Source organism: Zootoca vivipara, chromosome 14 (genome assembly GCF_965207765.1).
Source record: "Zootoca vivipara chromosome 14, rZooViv2.hap1.1, whole genome shotgun sequence".
NCBI lineage: Eukaryota > Metazoa > Chordata > Lepidosauria > Squamata > Lacertidae > Zootoca > Zootoca vivipara.
This window is the reverse complement of record NC_142597.1, coordinates 30,150,340-30,169,920: the sequence shown is the minus strand read 5'-3', so window position 1 is coordinate 30,169,920 and position 19,581 is coordinate 30,150,340. Positions and strand designations below refer to the sequence as shown.

Genomic DNA, 19,581 nt, shown 5'->3' with positions numbered 1-19,581 from the left:
CACGGCAGTCAGTGGCTGCTGCTCAAATATCTCTTTCAAGATGCCCCAACAATTTAAAAATTATTTATTTATTTATTTAATTCTGCACTCTGTATAAAACAGGAAAATCGGCCCAAATTACATCTCAATAAGTAATGACCCAGGTGGCGCTGTGGGTTAAATCACTGAGCCAAGGGCTTGCTGATCAGAAGGTCGGCGGTTCGAATCCCTGTGACGGGGTGAGCTCCCGTTGCTTGGTCCCAGCTCCTGCCAACCTAGCAGTTCGAAAGCACGTCAAAATGCAAGTAGATAAATAGGAACCGCTACAGCGGGAAGGTAAACAACGTTTCCATGTGCTGCTCTGGTTTGCCAGAAGCGGCTTTGTCATGCTGGCCACATGACCTGGAAGCTATACGCCGGCTCCCTCGGCCAATAATGTGAGATGAGCATGCAACCCCAGAGTCGGTCACGACTGGACCTAATGGTCAGGGGTCCCTTTACCTTTTAAGTAATGTTAAGCTTTTTTTTTTTACTAACTTTAAATGGTATTCCCAGCCTGCAAGGGATCCTTTCGCTGGGGTTCCTGCATGGCAGGTGGTTGGGATAGAGGAACCCTTCCAACTCTACAATCCTATGATTATATGTTGCCGAAATGTGAAGAACTGGATTTAAGACCGGAGGAAACAAGAAACCGAAAGAAACCCAAACGAACCCTTGTCTCCATCCCTGTTTCCGGCTGCCACAGAGCATGTCAGCTCCTTGAAAGGGGTCGCCACAACGTAGACCCTGAGGTTTACCTTTTGGCCGGAAGGCGATCAGCTCCTTGATGACGCTCAGGACAATATGGTTGGCCAATGTCTGGATCTCGCAGAGGTCTGGGACATGGAAGCAGGCGAGGAGTTCCAGGTCTTTATGCCTGTCTGGGCTCTTGCTTTTGAAGATGTGCTGATTGCTCTCCCACTTGGAAAGCAAATTGCTCCCTTCCATGAAGAAGCAGCTTTCCTCCGTCGTCGCCCTTTCGCTGGAATCGCTTTGCCTCTTATCCCACCGGCTGAGCAAGCCGTGCGCCCCGGGCTTGGTGCCCTCCCTCAGAGGGAAAAGGTGTGTGTTCTTATCATAGCACATGGACTCGGCCTCCACGCCAAACTCACAGAGAAGGGTGTTGACAATTTCCTCGGCGGCGTGGCCCAGCTTCAGGGGGCAGATGGCGGAGCAGCAGCCGCTCTCTGGGGCGACAGGTGCAGGGCCTCTGGCAAAGGGCTCATGCTGGTGTATGGTGCCAACTTTGCCCCGGTGCCCTGTTTTGGTGAGTCTGGGAACAGCCTCGCAGTCCCCTGTTTTTTTGAACAGCTTTTCCAAAATGGTCCCCTCAGGAATGGAGCTTTGCCTGGGGAGCCAGTCGTCCTCCGGGAAATCCAGACGGAATCTGTTGGAGACCCTGTCCTGCCTCCGTCTTCCAGAAGGCCTCACCCTGGGGGCCGACAGGGAACCGGGCAAGCACTGGTGCCTCTCTGGCCCGACGTGAGCATCCCACTCCGAGTACCTGAAGACGGAAGGGAATTTGGAGGGCGTCTCCTCCTGCACCTCGGTCTCTTCTTCTGAATAGATCACCATCCCGGGGACGTTGATCGGGGGGAAGCTATCCCTCATGTCTATCCTCCTGATTTTCTTGGACGTAGTTTTCACATTGCCTGGTGATGCGGCGAGATCCCGAAAGAGGGTTTTGTCCTTGGCAAAGGATTGCCCCGACATCTCCAACTGCAGGTTTTCCACCATCAGCTCAGACGTGATCTCGGTCAGGCTCTCGTTGCAGCGGTCCAGCATGACGCTGATGGTCTCGCTCAGTACGAGGCTCTCCGAGGAGCTGCAGAACATGATGGATTCCTTGTGGGTGAGCTCCCGGTCCAGGGTGCGTTTGATAATTTCCAGGATGCTGCTGACGGCATTGTTGGCATAAACGTTCAACTCGGTATGAAGCATCTGCACCTGCCGGATGGCTGTCCCAATGCACTCCTTGGTGACGGCATTGCCCAGCTTGGTGAAGTCCGGGAAGTTATGGGTCGAGCCCAAAGTTGGCAGCCCTCCTTTCTCTTTCTCCCCCTGCAACTTGTTCCGAAAGCCATCCTGCGTGGTTTCCGCCACATTCCCGACCTGGCCCGAGAGACAATCCAAAGAGCGGGTCAACTGTGCAAACGAGAGGCTCTCCACCGGGAATTTGACAATTTCCAAAAAGTTGCACCGGAAGTCCCGCCTGAAATGCCGGGCCACAAATGTTTCCAGCATGAGGACGGTGCACTCCACTGTCTCCTTGGCTATCTTGTCGATTGTATCCATGGCCCCCTTCAGTGAAACATTATAGAAAGGAAAATCAGGTTGGGTGAACCGGTTCTTTCGACCTTTGGGTGGGACTTTCCTCCCCGGGAAGCTGTCTGACGTAGCAGGAATGCTGCTCATCAGACACTTATGCACATTCTCAAACACACTGGCCACAATGTCCCTGGCAACTGAGCCGATCTCGGCCTGGGAATCACTGTGGAAAAGCCCTGGCGCCTCTGATCTCTTGAAGCTGCAGCAGAAGAGCCTCTCACTCAGCTCTCCTTGTGTCTTCTTCAGGATGCAAACAGACGACTCAAGATCTCGGGTCCTCATTAGAACCTCGCTGACGATGCTCTCTGCCACTTGCAGCATTTTGAGGGTTTCATTGATGTTCGCGTCGGTCAGCGGCTGCTGCTCAAATATGTCTTTCAAGATGCCTTCCTTGGGGAGCACTTGCTTGAGGTAAGTCAGAAAGTCCTCGTAGAAAAGGCACTTGGGTTTACCCCGGATGTCCTTTGTGGTTGACTCAATCTGGAGATACATATGCCCGCTTTCCGTCCTGTAAGACTTCGTGGTGGTGTGTTGGTGCACGTGAGAATGTGGGCCGTCAATGTGCAGGTCTTGCACAATGGAATGCACCAGATCACTCGCGAGAGAAATCTGCTCTGACGATAAGGTGTTGACCCGTAGTATCGTCCGATGGTAATCTTCGGTTTTGAAATCTTCAATGATGGTTCCCAGGACTTTGCCGACGACATCCTTTGCATACACTGTCAAGTCTGACTTGCACAAGCTCGCTCTCATGAGGGAGGTTTCGGAGTCATCGGAGAAGGCTTGGGGCCTCCCTGCCATGCCGTCACCACCATGCATTTCATACTGGAAGCCGGAGAGCCTCCTCCGCTTCTGCTGCATAGACTGTGGGAGGACCTCTTCCAAATTGGATGCGGCAAAGCAGGCGATTTTGTTTAGCACATTCTGGACCAGTTCTTCCCCAATGGTCTGCGGTGTAGGGTGGAGTTGGGAAAGGGCCAGAGTCATCTTCTGGATCTCTGATTTCCCTGTGGGGGAAGAAGCCTCCACAGGTGTGTCTTTATTTCTGCCTGACTTGTCTCCATCCTTTGAGCCAAACAGCATTTCCATGACAATGGAGTAGATCTTCGTGAACACGCTATCCACAATTTCGCCAGCTACACTCCCCGCATTTGCCTGGGTGATGGCATCTATCATCCCATTATAGGCAGAAGACTTTGATTCGGAACCAAAGCATAAGGAGTCGGTGCGAAAAGAAGGTAGGTGACCCAACTCGCCCACAACCTTTTGGGTCACCTGGTTGAGGACATCTTCGACTCCTGTCACCGGTGGGAAGCCTCCTTTGTGCCCTGATGGCTGCTGCCTAAAAATCCTTTTCAGAACCCTTTTCTGAACCTCGTTTTCCGTCAGAGCTATTTGGACAGACAAAATCTTGAGCAGATCATTCATGAGCTCATTGGCAGAGGCGTTTTCTTCATATGGGATGATGTTCTGGCAGGAAAGCATCTCCCGTTCCAGGTCCGCCTGGATGACTTTCAGGATGGTACTGGTCAGTTTCTCGGCACAAAGTCTCAAGTTGGACAGGGATTCTTGAACAACTACTTTGGCTTTGTTGCGGTGGCTGCCCACCTTGCCCTCTCCAGCTCTCGGCTGAGCATCTGTGGCCAACTCAGCTTCCAGTTTCTCCTCAGCAAACAGCTCCAGCCTGTGGGAAATGTTGTCAACTAAGTATTTTGCCATCCGTTCCGGGGAACAGTCCTTCAACTCCGATAGCTGCTTGGATCCAAACTCTGCTGCCTTTCTGCCTTTTGTCAGGCCTGGGGCTTTGTGGCGATCTGGTTTGAAATCCAGGAAATGGCTCCTGAGTCCACCCTTGGCCTCTCGGCCAGCCAGCTGAGTGAGAGGCTCAACAGTCCTCTGAATAAGGTCATAGAGGAAGCACTGGAGCCGGCCGGAGAGGGCTCCCCTCGTATTCAGAACAGTTGCAAGGCCAGCGCTTAGATCTTCGAGCACAATGTCCACCACGTCATTGGAAACCAGCGAGACGTCGGGTTTCCCCACCAAAGGAGCAGAGGGGACTTTCTTGGCGCTGAGCGTTCTGGCCTTAGAAGTCCCAGGTGTGTGAAGTTTCTCAGTGGCTGAGGGAGAAGGCGAAGTGCTTCCCACATCCAACATGACAGTCTGGTAGATTTCATTTAAAAACATCTCAACGGTGTTCTGGATTTGGGCCTGGATATCTCTTTTGTAGTCAGGGTTCTTCCTGAAAAGCTTCTCCAAAATGCTGTCTTGCCGGGGTAAGGAGCACTGCGCTTCCGTAGGGGTAAAGACCATCAAAACCAGGCTGACGATCTGGCTGGCGGCGATGCTTTCGGAGAATATAACGGGAGGGATGGAAATCTTCTCCACTTCCCTGTCCAGCCCATGCTTCAGGCTCTTCAGCACCATCTTGGCCACTTCCTGGGCATATGGTTTTAAGTTCGCATGAGACGACCTCAGCGCCTTCTCCTTCCCGCCTAACACAGAACTGTTCAAGATGCCTTCTAAGCAGCTGGGCAAACCCCCACACTGATTTGCCAGCATCCGCCTGAGTTCCTGCTGGATGGCAGAGGAGAAGTCTGAACTGACGCATGTTTTGAGGTTTTGCACGTCTGAGCAAAGCTGGGATTCCACTTTGCAGGTGACAAATGTTTCCAGCTTTGAGATAAATGTTTGCACCAGGTCGGTAGCCAGGTCTGATTTGGATGGAAGGCGATGCTCGGGCTGGCTAGACCTGGCTGAATCTTCTGCAGTGCTTGTGGGGCTGTTCCGTGTTTCCTCCTGGGCAGGTCTTGACTGACAAGCTGTCTCTGGTTCTCTGAAATGCACCGTCGGCGGACTTTTGCTGGTGTCTCCAGGTACATTAAGAGGGAGGATGTCAGTGATAATCAGACTTGAGTGCCTGCTTCGGATGCCCTCCGCCTCAGTTTGAGTGGCACGCGAGATCTTCTCGAACGCCGTCTTCACCAGATCGTTGGCAAAACTGCTGACGTCTGCATCTGGGATCACAGCCTGAGCCCTGAGCTCGGCAGTGTGCCCTTTGGAGGCTGGCTGTTCTTCAGGCGGGCACCGACTGATGTCCATGTGGGCAAGAGACGGAGGAGGAGGGCCAGGGGGCCAAACTGGTTGTTCAGCCCAAATATGCTGGAACATTTCGTTCAAGAGATTCCACACGGTCCGGATTATCGGAGATTGCTCTTCCTCCTTGAAGTCCTCTTCCATTTTCTGCAAGGCCTGCTCCAAGGACCACTCACCAGCTGTGGCCCATTGTCCTTTCTGCTGACCTCCAAGAGATGAGAAAATGGCGCCTTGGACAAAACGTTCCATGTCCTTTTCTGCACCTTTTGCATCAGTCCTGCCCTCTTTGTCCGCATCAGCTGATTTGGGGCCGAGCCTGTTCCACTGCCGGGATTCCAGCCCAAAGCTTTCATACCTTACTTTATCCGGGGTCTCTTCTGTCAGCAGCACTTGCCGCTCCTTGTTGACCGATGACAAAGTTCCGTCGGGTTCCCTTTTCTCTTTTTCCTCCGCTTCCATCTCGGAATAAATTACCATGCCCGGGACATTAACGGGAGAGCACGGCTTCCTTGGCGATTTCTCACCTGACACGTGTGTGGTGGCCTTGGGATCAGGAGAAGCTCCGCGGCTAGGAAGCTCCCCCTGCACTCTGAGGCAAGATCTCGGTTTTGCTGCTGGATAAATACCCTGGAGCTTTTCTGTACTCAAGCTGTTGAACACGTCATTGATGAGCTGAAGCACAATCGAGCTCTCCCTGGTAGGAAGCGTCCCTTCCGGGCACATTTGCCTCTGGATGAAGTTTAAGATGCTGGCAATCATCTCTTCCACATACTGGAGGAGGTTTGTCTCTGAGGAAGAAACCGTTTTGGAAACTATCTTGCGGATTGTGTCCTTCACTAAGGCATTGGCTGCCTCGGATTCTACCGTGTGCGGTGGGACTGATGCACAAAGCTGATCCAGAGGTATCCCGATGGCTTTAATCTTGGCACACAGTTCAAACTGGGACACTTTCGTTTGGCTCGTGGTGGCGAACACTTTCAGCTTCTCAATGATGATCTGGACGATCTCCTCTGCAATCTCATACGTCGACTCGAGGGACAGGGGCATCCGAGACCGCCAGAAGGATGGGTCAGGTGCAGAATGCTTCCCGGACGCCATGACGCACATGACTTTGCACTCGGCCATGAAGCCGTCCTTGGAGATGGTCTCGAAATACTTCTTCTGAGTGGTGGAGTGCAGCTTGCTGAGCACGCTTTCCACAATCTCAGCAGCCACGAAGCTGGCAATCCTGGAGACTGACCCAGCAACTGGCTGGCCTGAGGGCTGGCTGCCCAATAGGCTTTCTGAGATGGATTCCAGGAGGTCCTCCACGGAAATGCTGACGGAGCAGCCCTGGTCCACCAGTATCATTTTGTAAACGTCGTCGAGAATAATGGCCGTGATTTTGCTGAGAGGAAGTTTCAGCTCGGTAAAAATGCTCTTGAGGTCTTTCAAGCAGATGCCCTCTCTCTGGTCTATAGGGCCATGATAAGGCGGCTTTTGCTCTCCTTCCACAAAGGAAAGCCCTTCTGTGTCCGTGGTGGTGGTGCCAGTCGTGGTAGCTGTTGTCATATCTGCTTTGCCAAAGAGACCCCTCGACATAATGCACTTGCGCTTGCTGTGATACAAAGCGCCTGGCTTCTCAGGGCTGTCAACAGGACCTTTCTGCTGCTGGGTGATCTGGCTGTCCGATTTGGAGCTGCGCATGCTCGTGGTGGTGGACAGCAGCCCACAGTGCTTGGTAGGGGACAGGTATATGGCCGTCTTCCCTCTCTTCAGCTTCCCTTTGATGAGGTCAGTGTCCACCGAGACCTGGGTGCTCTTGGTATAAGAGGTGTAGGAGGACTTGGAGGAGAGCATGGAAGCAGGCTTCCCGCTGATGGTCCGCAGGTCGCTCGAGGTGGCGGGCTTGATGCTAGTGTCCGTGAAGCTGACCTTCCTGGCAGACATGGTGGGGAGGGTCCTGTAGGTTTCGTAGAGGTCCTCGTTGCAGCTGCTGCAGCTGCTGGAGTTGTCCGTGGACAGCACAGACTCTTCAGAGATGGTGTACACTCTGGTCCTGACCCGCTCTTCGAACTTGGTGAGGGCTGGGTAGAGGATGCTGGTGACAGCTGACACGACCCAGGTCATTATATTCTGGATGATGCTGTTAAGCTCCGGAGCAGAGATCTATTATGGAGAGGGAGAGGGAGAGGGAGAAAAGGGGTTATTGACTTCATATGCAGAAGACACTGGCTCAGGTATCATGTTTAGGGAGGGTCCCTGAATAGAGCACCCAAAATTTTGATTTTCATCCAAAAGTAGTCAGGCAGGTGAGAGGCTCTGAATTCGATTGGGGTGGCAAAACTGGGGGGGGGGGCAATAGTCCCTCCCCGTGCAGTGTTTTCCCAATCAAAACCCAAGGAGTTTGTAACCAAATTTTCCATGCACATTCCTGAGTTTGATGAGTGTTTCAGCTATGCTTAGATATGCAACTGGACACCATTTCGCATCAAGATGGCGGACTGAACCTTTTAAAACTGCTCAGCACATCCGCTATGAAATGTATCAGCACAATTCATGGAGCAACCTACCTTTCCTCTTAGGCTTTCCCGGATTCCCGACTGATTTCTGAAAGAAAGGGGGGAGGGGGGAGTAAAGAGAAGAAAAGAAAAAGAAAAGGAAGTCAAAATGTTGGAGTGAAGTTGTATTTACATGTGCCTAGGATTGGGCCACTTCAATTCTTTCAGGGGTGATCTGGCCAACTCGTGCACCAGTAAGTATCACGGCAACAGCTCCCTGGCCCAAGCAATTGAGACAACTCTGTTGTGGCCAGTTCTGGTGTAGAAGGGGAAGGGAACTCTTAGGATTTTTTTTTCAGAGCAGGATCAATCACATCCATCAACCAGAGCCCCCAAGCCATAGCTCTGGCAAGTGAAAAGGGCAACAACAAGGCTTTCAAGTTTGCATGTGGCAAATTAGCATAGGGAAAGCATAGGATGTGGGGGGGGGATAACCAAGCAGAGGCTAGACACACCTCGCCTTTTCTTGAACAGGGTCCCTACTTCACACTAGCAGTTCAAACAATAGCACTTTCTTGAAAGGTGGTCTGCATTTCTAATTAAAATCTAATTGCTGTATTTCACTTGGCTGGCAGTGCTTAAGTGAGCTGCAGTTGAGGGACATCTGGGAGGCAGTTACATTGGCTACCCATTCTCTAGAGCAGAGGAGAACTGTGCAAATTCCTTATCATGCTTCATTCCAATTCTCTCTGGGGCACTTACGAAGTAGAAAGCAGTTGGTGGATATAAGCTGAGTAAGAGGACTCAGAATCTTCATTTTCCTGAGATGAGGCCATACGCTCTGCAAGAGGAAATAGACCTTGGGATTAATAATCCTTTCATGGTTGCAACTACAATCTAAATTAGTGGTGGTGGGGAAACAGTGAGGGAGGGGGCACATGGGGCAGTGCCTCTCCCCCTTTAGCCCACTGTATGTGCCCTGCCCAAGGCTTTATGCATGAACTGAAATAAACTTGAGGCCTAGCCTCTCTAATTTCAAAAATCAAGCCTGAGCAGGGCATATCCAATCTGCTTCCAAACCACAGACTCGCAGATATAATTTGAACAGGAGGCCTCCAATGTGTCTAGCTCTGTGAGTTGCACAGCCAAAAATCCATGATACATTCAGTGGAGACCTCCATTTCTCAGCTCAGACCTGGGTCAAGACAAGGGCTGACCACACCCTCTGCCAGGGCTTAAAGATCCCGGGACTCAAGCCTGCCAGGAACGATGTTCTCTCCCACTTCTTCTTCCCCACCTCCAATCCCATGGGAAGCTGGGGGTAATGCGACGGTGACAAGGGAAGTTACCAGAGCATTGGAGTATAGTGGTCAAGTCACCTCTGTCCAAAAGAGACTGGGGCTAACGAGCCAGCTGGAGCATGAAAAAGGCGCTCTGAGCGACTGAGGCCACCTGAGCCCCTGTGGACAGTGCTGAAATTCATTTCCCACTTCACAAGAATTCAGGCAGACCATTTTTTCCATTTAAAAGATGGTTGGGGAGCAGAGAACAGGCTCAAATCAAATTTATATACATACACACACACACACACACACACACACATTCAAGAATCATAGAATTGTAGGGTAGGAAGGGATCCCAAATATCATATAGTCTAAACCCCCTACCAAGGGTCATCTGGTAGTCCAATCTCAGTTAAAATATCAATGACAGATGGCCTTCCAACCTCTGCTTAAAAACCTCCAAGGAAGGAGAGTCCACAACCACTGGCAGAGGAAGGGGGCTGCGGGGGGGGGTGCGGCTCGTACTGGGTGTCATCCCTGAGGGGGAGTGACATTGCCGTCCCGCCCCCCTGGGATGCTCACCCTGCCCCCGCAGACAGCTAGCCCCACCCCCAGGTGCACAGCATGTGATCCACTCCAGGTGCTGGAGCAGCCAGCTCCACCTCTGTCCACAACCTCCCAAGGGAGACAGTTCCACTGTCAAACAGCATGTCAAACACACACACACACACACACACACACACACACACACAGAATCATAGAGTTGGAAGAGACCACGAGGGCCATCCAGTCCAACCCCCTGCCGAGCAGGAAACACCATCAAAGCATTATTGACATATGCCTGTCAAGCCTCTGCTTAAAGACCTCCAAAGAAGGAGACTCCACCACACTCCTTGGTAGCAAATTCCACTGCCGAACAGCTCTTACTGTCAGGAAGCTCTTCCTAATGTTTAGGTGGAATCTTCTTTCTTGTAGTTTGAATCCATTGCTCCGTGTCCGCTTCTCTGGAGCAGCAGAAAACAACCTTTCCCCCTCCTCTATATGACATCCTTTTATATATTTGAACATGGCTATCATATCACCCCTTAACCTTCTCTTCTCCAGGCTAAACATACCCAGCTCCCTAAGCTGTTCCTCATAAGGCATCGTTTCCAGGCCTTTGACCTTTTTCGTTGCCCTCTTCTGGACACGTTCCAGCTTGTCAGTATCCTTCTTGACACACACACACACACACACACACAAACACACACACAGCAGACACCACACCATAAAGTATGAGATGCTTAGGATATAAATGGACACTTCCAGAAGCCTGGAAGGCAACCAACCTGCCTCTCTCGCCATGTGGGGCCTGTGTTCACCATGTTCTGTACCTATTTTGCTCTTCTCCACTCTCCTCTTCTTGCTTGAGCTCCTCTCCTTGGGCTGACTTTCCTTCTCACTCTGGGCAAACTAAAGCAGACATTCAAAAAACAGAAGTATTTGTTAGCATCTGTTGAGAGTCTCCTGCGACTTTGCCAGATGAATTTTAAACCACCCCAAAGTTTGAGGAATCCCTTTATATCTTCCTCTTTTCCTCCAGGGAGCCCAAAGTGGTGTACATGGTTCCCCTCCTCTAAATTTTTATCCTCGCAACAACTCTGTAAGGTAGACTAGGCTGGGAGGCAGTGACTGAATCCCAAGGTAACAACACCCTGTGGGCTTTGTGGCTGACTGAGGCATTTGAACCCTGGTCTCTCCCAAGTCCTAGTCCAGCACTCAAACCACTATGCCTCACTGGCTCTGAAAAATAAGCTGTGGACCCTTTAAGGACTGTAGACGGCCTCCCAGGTGGGGTGGAGCCACTGGGAAAAAAGGTATTGCCAGCTTCCTTGAACCTTCAGGTGTCTCTGGTCCTTGGTTGAGACAACATCTCCCATAGATCAGCCAGCAGATCTCATGGGGAGCTGTCCAGGGTCCTGATCTGTTCCACTCTCCCCCCCCCCCACAAACCCTAGCAACTCCCAACCCATTTTGAGCCTGATGCTACTTCCTTTGGGCCGCTTTTAACTTTTTTTCCGTTGAGCATTTCAACCATGTACCATTAAGGTTGCTCGCTTCTTCTGCCTCCCTTTGCCAGAGCCCTCGTTAACAGTATGATGGGGGGTGCCTGAAGAGACGTTGGCTTTGTTGGAAGGCTTCGATGATGATCGAATGGACACTCCTAGAATGAAAGGGGGAGGCATAACTGGCATTTGAGGCACAGAGATCTGGAAAACCTTGACCCTGGCTCCTTGCCCACCCAAGCGCTCCACTGGCACCCTGCCACTGAGGCTGCAACTCTAGGGTTGCTTTCCAAGATCAATATCTCCCCATGCCAAAGATCCAGCTTTCATATTTACTGTTAAGTAAGACCTGCTCAGCAATGGTCCTCTTCAATGTTAATTAAAAGATTCCTGTTTGCAGAGCTTAGTGGTTTTGTTGCTTTCTGTTCAGCACAGCTGGAAGACCAGTAGTGAGTTTAGCCTGTGAATTGTCCCTGCTCGAGCCTGCTGCCCCTTCAGCATCCCACTCTTCTCCCTCTGACCTCTCCTTGGTGTCCCACCACCAATCCTTGGGGTCTAAGCTTTCCTCCACTGGGGCTTCCCCGGCTGGTGTCTCCAGCTACTCCTCTTTGTCTAGCCAGTCCCTGACAGTTGCAGTGATTTAAAAGCAGAGAGTGCTGTTGCACTCAGGTATTCCTCGAGGGCTTCCCACTTTAGCATCCAGCTGACCACTGTGAGAGCAGGATTCTGGGCTAGATGAGACATTGGCCTGATCCAGCAGGTTCTCCTTATCTTCTGCATGTGCATAAGGTGTGTTGCCTCACATAAAGCTGTGTGGCAGCGATGGGCTAACTATGTCCCCTGCTTCTGCTCCAGTGCCAGTCTGTGGGTAAGAGCTTGGCAATCTAGAACAGGGATTCTTCCACACTCAGGGAAGCTCCCTGGGTGTTTAAAAACCTGGAAAACAGAAACTTTTGCAAGCACACAGAATCTGCTCTGCAACTTTCCTCCCTGCTCTGTATATTTCATGTCAAGCTTTGACCCTGCCACAGAGTCTAGGGCTTGCTGATCAGAAGGTCGGTGGTTTGAATCCCTGCAATGGTGTGACCTCCCGTTGCTCGGTTCCAGCTCCTGCCCACCTAGCAGTTCGAAAGCACATCAAAGTGCAAGTAGATAAATAGGGACCACTCCAGTGGGAAGGTAAACAGGGTTTCCATGCGCTGCTCTGGTTCGCCAGAAGCAGCTTTGTCATGCTGGCCACATGACCTGGAAGCTGTCTGCGGGCAAACGCCGGCTCCCTCGGCCTATAGAGCGAGATGAGCACCGCAACCCCAGAGTCGGACACGACTGGACCAGATGGTCATGGGCCCCTTTACCTTTACCTTTCCATCAAGCCATTAAACTTACCGTCGGCGGGGACCTTGCCGCCGCTGCCTCCGTGCTTGCCGCTGCTGCCGCCACTGGAATCATAGCCGCCGGTCACTTTCCCACTATGCCTGTACAATCGGCCTGAGCCAAAGCCAGACTTGTTGCTTCCGCAACCGGCCGATCCGCAGCAGGACCCCTTGCTTCCGCAACCGGCCGATCCGCAGCAGGACTCCTTGCTTCCGCAACCGGCCGATCCGCAGCAGGACCCCTTGCTTCCGCAACCGGCCGATCCGCAGCAGGACCCCTTGCTTCCGCAACCGCCTGATCCGCTGCAGCACCCCTTGCTTCCGCAACCGCCTGATCCGCTGCAGCACCCCTTGCTTCCGCAACCGCCTGATCCGCTGCAGCACCCCTTGCTTCCGCAACCGCCTGATCCGCTGCAGCACCCCTTGCTTCCGCAACCGCCTGATCCGCAACAGGACCCCTTGCTTCCGCAACCGGCCGATCCGCAGCAGGACCCCTTGCTTCCGCAACCGGCTGATCCACAGCCTGACACGCCACCCTCGCCACCCTCACCACCCTCGCCACCCTCATTGCTGATGACTCCGCCAGAGACAGAGGGCATGAGTTTATCATTCATGCTTTCTGCGACACTGGAGGCAATCTCTGTCGGTGGGTTGGTGTTACTGGTCAGCGATGCGAGGTCTCTGGCGGAGCTGAAGGAAACTTTGCTGCTGCCGCCGTCTGCAACAGGGATGGCTCCACCTACTGCACAGGACAAAAGGAGACATCTAAGATGGGTGAGTTTTAATGTTGGGAGCTGCCCTGGGACAGTAGGGTGAAGGGCAGGCAATAAATAAATGACAGCTGGAGATTTTGGTGACTTGTTTTTAAGTACTGAACCTGAAAATGTAAACAAACTGCACAAGCCAAGCCTTTGGTGTCACCGACCCCTGTCCAACAGGCAGCTTCTGTGCCAACCTTTTAAATGCCTGATGACAACTTTTTTATTTCACCAGTCCAATTAAGCATACATCTCCCACAATGGTCTACTGATGTTTGTTTTTTAATTCTTTTGCTTGTTGTTTTTAATTTCTTATGATTTTACTGTATGGTTTCATATTATTTCCTGCTGGGGGAGTGGGAACTTTGGAAGGAATTTTAAAGGGCACATTATAAAGTTCTAACAGCCTATATTTCCACACTTTGCTTTGCTGCATATTCAGTGATTTTAAATCTCGGCTGGGGTTCTCTCACCAGAGTACTTGCCCCAAACATGGAACTTGGCATCCAGGGAATTCTTCTTTTATACCTAATTTTAGTTTCCCAACGGATATTCCCCCTAACTCATTAAATCTCCACAATGATCCTGTGATGGAGACTAGGCTGAGAGGGTCAGTGACTGGCCCCCAATATCACCCTAGGGAGTTTCACCACTGTGTAACTAAGCCAAGTTTTATTGTCTGTGTTTTCTGCCTGCTGTGTGAAAAAGCACATGAATCTGACATTTGGAGAATTTGTAAGGAAACAGTTTTTAACCAACTGAATGTGTGGTCTTTTACTATGCCAGGGGAAGAGAGGACTATTTTGGAACTCAGAAGGGCGTATTTTAAAGGTATAACAGCCTATATTTCCATGTTTTAGCTTGCAGCATGTTTTGTGATTTTAAATTTCTGCTGGGCTTCTCTCACCAAAGAGTACTCACCCCAAACTTGGATCTTAGCATCCAGGAATTCTCCTTTTATATAGCTATATTTTGCTTGCCAGCCAACAAGTCCAATACCCTAAGCCAGGCATCCCCAAACTGCGGCCCTCCAGATGTTTTGTCCTACAATTCCCATGATCCCTAGCTAACAGGACCAGTGGTCGGGGAAGTTGGGAATTGTAGTCCAAAACATCTGGAGGGCCGAAGTTTGGGGATGCCTGCCCTAAGCCATCACACCACGCTGGCTTTTGCCCAATGAGCACCAGGCGTGGCTTTTGGGGGTGCATCTGTACTCAGAGATGCTGCGCTGGCAACCCATGAATCAATCAGTTCAAGAATATCCCAGCTCTTTGAGCCCTTATCCCTGCCCCCCGAAATAAAACCAAGTACTCCCAATGTTTCAGCAAAAGACACTGAAAATCCCACAGACCATACCCTGCACCCTCATCCCACTTGCAGAATGAGACCAGGAAGAGCCTCTCACCTGGCTCCAATTCAAGACCATCCTTCTGTAGGTCTCTCTCACTAACAGCACCTTCTTGCTGCGAAGCAAAAGCAATACAAAAGGCAGGCATTTTAACAGACTCATTTGGGTTGGAACTAGGCTGCAATAGGCCCCCAACCTCCCTCTGGGAGCACAGAAAGAGCCATGCTGGATGAGTCTCAAGAACCCTCCAGTCCAGCACATTTTTTCCCTGGGAGGGGCCCTGCTGAATGGCCTGATGGAACAACTCCTGCATTGCATGCAAAAGAGGGCCAGTTCAACCCCCAATAGCATCTCCAGGTAGCACTGGGGAAGGAGAGCATATTTCCCCCACTCTTTATTTGGCAAGATTTATATGCCACATATTAATACGTAAAAGCTGAGGCTCCAATACTTTGGCCACCTCATGAGAAGAGAAGAATCCTTGGAAAAGACCCTGATGTTGGGAAAGATGGAGGGCACAAGGAGAAGGGGACGACAGAGGACAAGATGGTTGGACAGTGTTCTCGAAGCTACGAACATGAGTTTGACCAAACTGCGGGAGGCAGTGCAAGACAGGAGTGCCTGGCGTGCTATGGTCCATGGGGTCACGAAGAGTCGGATACGACTAAACGACTAAACAACAACAACAATACGTAAAAGCAGTTTGCAGGTCCCCAGAGACTGGTAATTCGGATTTATTCTGGAGGCAGAACAAAACCTCCATGCCATTATTTTGTCCAATCCTCTTTCATAAGCCCTCTAAACTAGTGGCCATCGCTGCATGCATTTTAAATGTTTGTTGACTGTTTCCAACATACAGTGGTACCTCAACTTACGAATGACTCGACAACCGAATTTTTCAATTTATGAATGGGGATAATGGCCGCGCGCTTACGAATGTCTCGACATCCGGAAAAAAACGCGGCGGTTTTAGATAGGGATTTTTCAACTTACGAATTTCTAGAAAGGGCTGCTTCGACTTACAAATTTTTCCATTTTCAATGCATTCCTATGGGAAATCGCGTTTCCAATGGCGTTTTTCGACTTACAAATTTTTCGACTTACGAAGGTGCCTTCGGAACGGATTAAATTCGTAAGTCGAGGCACCACTGTATAGGGCCCTCATAGAGCCAGGCCAGCTGCCCTCTCCCTGGGTCGGCGGCCTTTCGAGCACAACTCGGCCCCTGGATTCTGACCCCAGGTCTACTCACCTCCAGGGATGTGCCAAACTTGCTAGCGGCTTCCTCTGCATTGGGCAGGGATAAGAGGGTTGTCATGGACTGCTTAGCCCCATTCTTCCCTTTGGCAGTAGACAATTGGCTCCCCAGCCTGTTCCCACTGGTGCTTCCTCCTGAAACTGGGATAGGTCAGAGAAGGAGAAGAGGCGGGTGTGAATGGCCTTGCAAGATGGGCAACGGGCAGGGGGCTTTGGACAAGTGTGAAGCACACCATTCGCCTTTCTTGGGGGGTGGGGGCTAGCCTCGACTCTGCTCCCAGTTCCTTTTCTCGCACCCCCCCCCAAAAAGCAGAAGGTACCTTTTTGAAGCTCTGGTCCTTTCTTGTCCATGAGGCTGGTGGATTTCCTCTCTATTGTTGAGCTCTTACTGGCCTCCGAGGTGCTTGTCTTGGGCAAGGAGGAGTCTTTAATCATAACCATAATCATAATCATAGTCAGCCTCTAAAATAGCTGAGGTGCCTATGGCGGAGCAGAAAAGCCCCTGAATGTGGCGTTTAGCCTCTGCATTTGATGTGCAGGAAATGTATTTTATTTTAGTCATGGATAGTGCTTTTTTCCCTTAAAAATGTTTAGGGGTACTCTCATTTTCCTACTCATATTGAAATACTGCCCCTCAATGAGGCCAAACTTCGATTGACAAAATGTTTAGGGGTATGCGTACCCCTGCATCCCCCCCCCCTGGAAAAAAAAAGCACTGGGTTTCATATTTCAGGGGAACTCTCTCAGCAGTTTATCAATCCAAACAAAGGCACGCAGTTTAAATTCAACATGTTGTTGATTTTCCTTGTTGAAAATCTTACCATTTCACCTTTTTTGCAAACTGCATACCAAAATAAAAACTTAGTTGGTCTTTAAGGTGCTACTGAAGGAATTTTTTTATTTTGCTTTGAGGGAGTTGTTTTTTTTTACAATCAAGCGGTTATAAATTTTATGAAATAAATAATAAGGCAAGAAAAGAAAGAGTAACCAGCAACAGGGAACAGCTGCAAAAGTTCTTAAAAGTAGCGCAACAAATCTACTTAAAGACAACAGCGGCGGATTCTTTGCAGCCAGGAAAGTGAGGAAACAAACAAACCGGAATGGATAAAGAGAGGACATAGCTTAACGTACACATAAGCCTTGAGTGAGAAAATCAGGATCGGGGCTCAAAAAATGGTTTGTCCAGGGGAGCCCTAGGGAGACTTGAAAGCATCCCAGGAGAAAGAGGAAGTAGGGGAGAGAGAGAGAGCACAGCAAGAGGTCATTCCATGAAAGCCGTTCCTGGCCATGTACCTTGTTTTTTAGCTGGGGGTCGCCGATCTCCGGTGTCCATCGCGTGGACCATCTTGTCAGCAGGGAGCAGGAAGCCTTCTCTCTGGAAGCGTTCCTGCAGCTTCCTCAAGTGGTGAGCCATCTTCTTCTCCAGCATGCTCTGTTTCTGCAGGGTGCAAAAAGGGCAGGGCCTCGACACTGTTTCGGGATTCATTCCAGGGTCCTTCTCTCATCATTCTGGATCCAAGGGGAGGTGCTGGGGGGGACCCCCAAACTGGCAAAGGCACTTCCCCTTTCAGTTTGCACCACAGACACTCAGAAGCAGCATGAGAGAATTTTTCGTTTGCATGCCTCACCTCTTTTCAGGCTGGGGGTGAGGGGGGTCACTAAGCATGCCTAGCTGGAACACATACACACAAAAAACCCAACAGACCAAGTTATTAGGCAACTGCCCAATTATGATCAGCTGGATAGCTCAGTTGGTTAGAGTATGGTGCCAACAACTCCAAGGTTGCAGGTTCAATCCCCTGCTGCATGTTCTTGCATTGCAGGGGGTTGGACTAGAGACGACCCAACTATTCTATGATTTGCCAGATTTTGCCCCTATGAACTGGGCATCGGCAGCATCTGTCCGTTTTCTGTGATGAATTGCTAATTTCTCCAGTCTAAACAGAGCAATTCTGCTATCAAAGGGGAGCAAGTAAAAGGAAGCCAGTAATTAAAACACTCCCTACATAATGAACAGGTAAGTAGCCGTGTTGGTCTGAGTCGAAGCAAAATAAAAAAATTACAAAATAGGTGCTACTGAAGGAATTTTTTTATAATGAACAGGAACTGACTAATTGAAGGACGCTTAAGGGACAACTCTGTACTCCATGCTTGATAGGAAGTACAAGGAATAAACTTTTTTTTCTGACAAAAGAAGAATGGATACAAAAACTTATGGACTATGCAGAAATGGCAAAACTTACTGGAAGAATAATAAATCAGGATAACAAACTTTTTATGAAGGAATGGAAATGGTACATTGAATATTTACAAACAAATTGCAAGCAGATAAAAACATTGGCAGGGCTATTGTAATAACCTACAGTTTTAAAAATATAGATATATGAAAACAGATGAATAAAAGAATGATTTCATATAACTTAGAATATGCAGGGAATAATGATTAAAAAATTAACGAATCGCAGAAAAAGGAGGAAGGGAGTCGATATTTGAAATGTCTGAATTATTGTTAAATTACTACTGAAATGCATATAAATGAATATCATATTGTTTTTGAAAAAAGGAATAAACTTTTAACTAACATTGCAGGGGGGCCTTTGCTAAATAAAGGTTGCTGCTGAGTAAGCATTAGGGAAGGGTCTTGGCTAGGAGGATGGGAACTTCTGGGTAATATAAAACTACATAGATGGAATGCTGCGCGGAACCTCCTTCCTGCTGAGATAGTGGCACCCTACCATGACCGCTCAGGAGCCAGCCAAGACCCACACAGCTGCAGCCGCCTTCCCTGCCCCTCTTCCACTTACCTTTTTCAGCTTGTCTTCCTTGCTCTTCCTCCTCTGCTCTTCGATCCTTGCTTCCCGTTTAACGTCGTCACCGATCTTCATCAGAAGCAGCATTTCCTTCTTCCTCCATTCCTGGGAAACAAAGACTCATCAGCCGCTGGTCACCTGTTTCTCTGCTGTGCCTGTTTTCAGCTGGGTCTAAAACGGCAAAGGGGACCCAACTCCCAGCAACCCCAGGGATGGGCGCCACCTCCTGTTCCAGCTTCCCTTTGTGGTTACCTCTTCCATTTTCTTCCGTAGGAGCAGCTGCTTGCGTTTTTCCAAGCCTTGAATCTTTTTGTCGTCCTGAGCCAAGGCGAGTTGTCGGTTCTCTTCTGCCAGCTGCTCCAGTTTTTCCAGCTCCTGGTTAATCAACTCTAAATATCTTTTTGAAGGGAAAAGGCAAAGGATCGATTAGAATGGCTTGGCTGAACCTCACCCCGTTTCCTCTTCTTCGCTTAAGTTTCTCGGCTAACCTGGGGACTTCAGGTAAGCCATGGGGGTCTGGCAACTTGATGTAAAGCTGAAAGCTCATTCCCCTCCCCTCCCCGCATGCCCTCTGGTGGCCCCACACCAATTTGTGGAAGGGTAAGAGATTGACTGGTTGTAGGTTCGAGTCCCACTTTGAGCAAAAGATTCCTGCAACACAGGAGGTTGGTCTAGATGACTCTTGTGGTCCCTTCCAACGCTTACGACTTGCATTTCATTTCGGCCCATTTCTCCTGCTTTTAATTCCTGTTCTTTCTAGCTGTTTATGCAGAAATAGGATTGCAAGAGA

General features: G+C 50.1%; 1 protein-coding gene across 1 annotated transcript in view; it reads right to left on the bottom strand.

Moving 5' to 3' along the window:
• The window catches only part of FSIP2 (fibrous sheath interacting protein 2), a 43,566-nt gene that overhangs the window by 19,606 nt on the left and 4,379 nt on the right, over nucleotides 1-19,581 (bottom strand). Inside the window, exons 6-17 of the mRNA XM_088658197.1 lie at nucleotides 19,044-19,188; nucleotides 18,786-18,896; nucleotides 17,275-17,419; nucleotides 16,302-16,406; nucleotides 15,977-16,122; nucleotides 14,784-14,841; nucleotides 12,634-13,362; nucleotides 11,284-11,405; nucleotides 10,531-10,654; nucleotides 8,682-8,760; nucleotides 7,992-8,028; nucleotides 777-7,587 (exon numbers count right to left, since the gene is read on the bottom strand). Of these exons, the coding sequence (XP_088514323.1) occupies nucleotides 777-7,587; nucleotides 7,992-8,028; nucleotides 8,682-8,760; nucleotides 10,531-10,654; nucleotides 11,284-11,405; nucleotides 12,634-13,362; nucleotides 14,784-14,841; nucleotides 15,977-16,122; nucleotides 16,302-16,406; nucleotides 17,275-17,419; nucleotides 18,786-18,896; nucleotides 19,044-19,188 (8,612 nt within the window). The remainder of the gene's footprint in view (nucleotides 1-776; nucleotides 7,588-7,991; nucleotides 8,029-8,681; nucleotides 8,761-10,530; nucleotides 10,655-11,283; nucleotides 11,406-12,633; nucleotides 13,363-14,783; nucleotides 14,842-15,976; nucleotides 16,123-16,301; nucleotides 16,407-17,274; nucleotides 17,420-18,785; nucleotides 18,897-19,043; nucleotides 19,189-19,581) is intronic.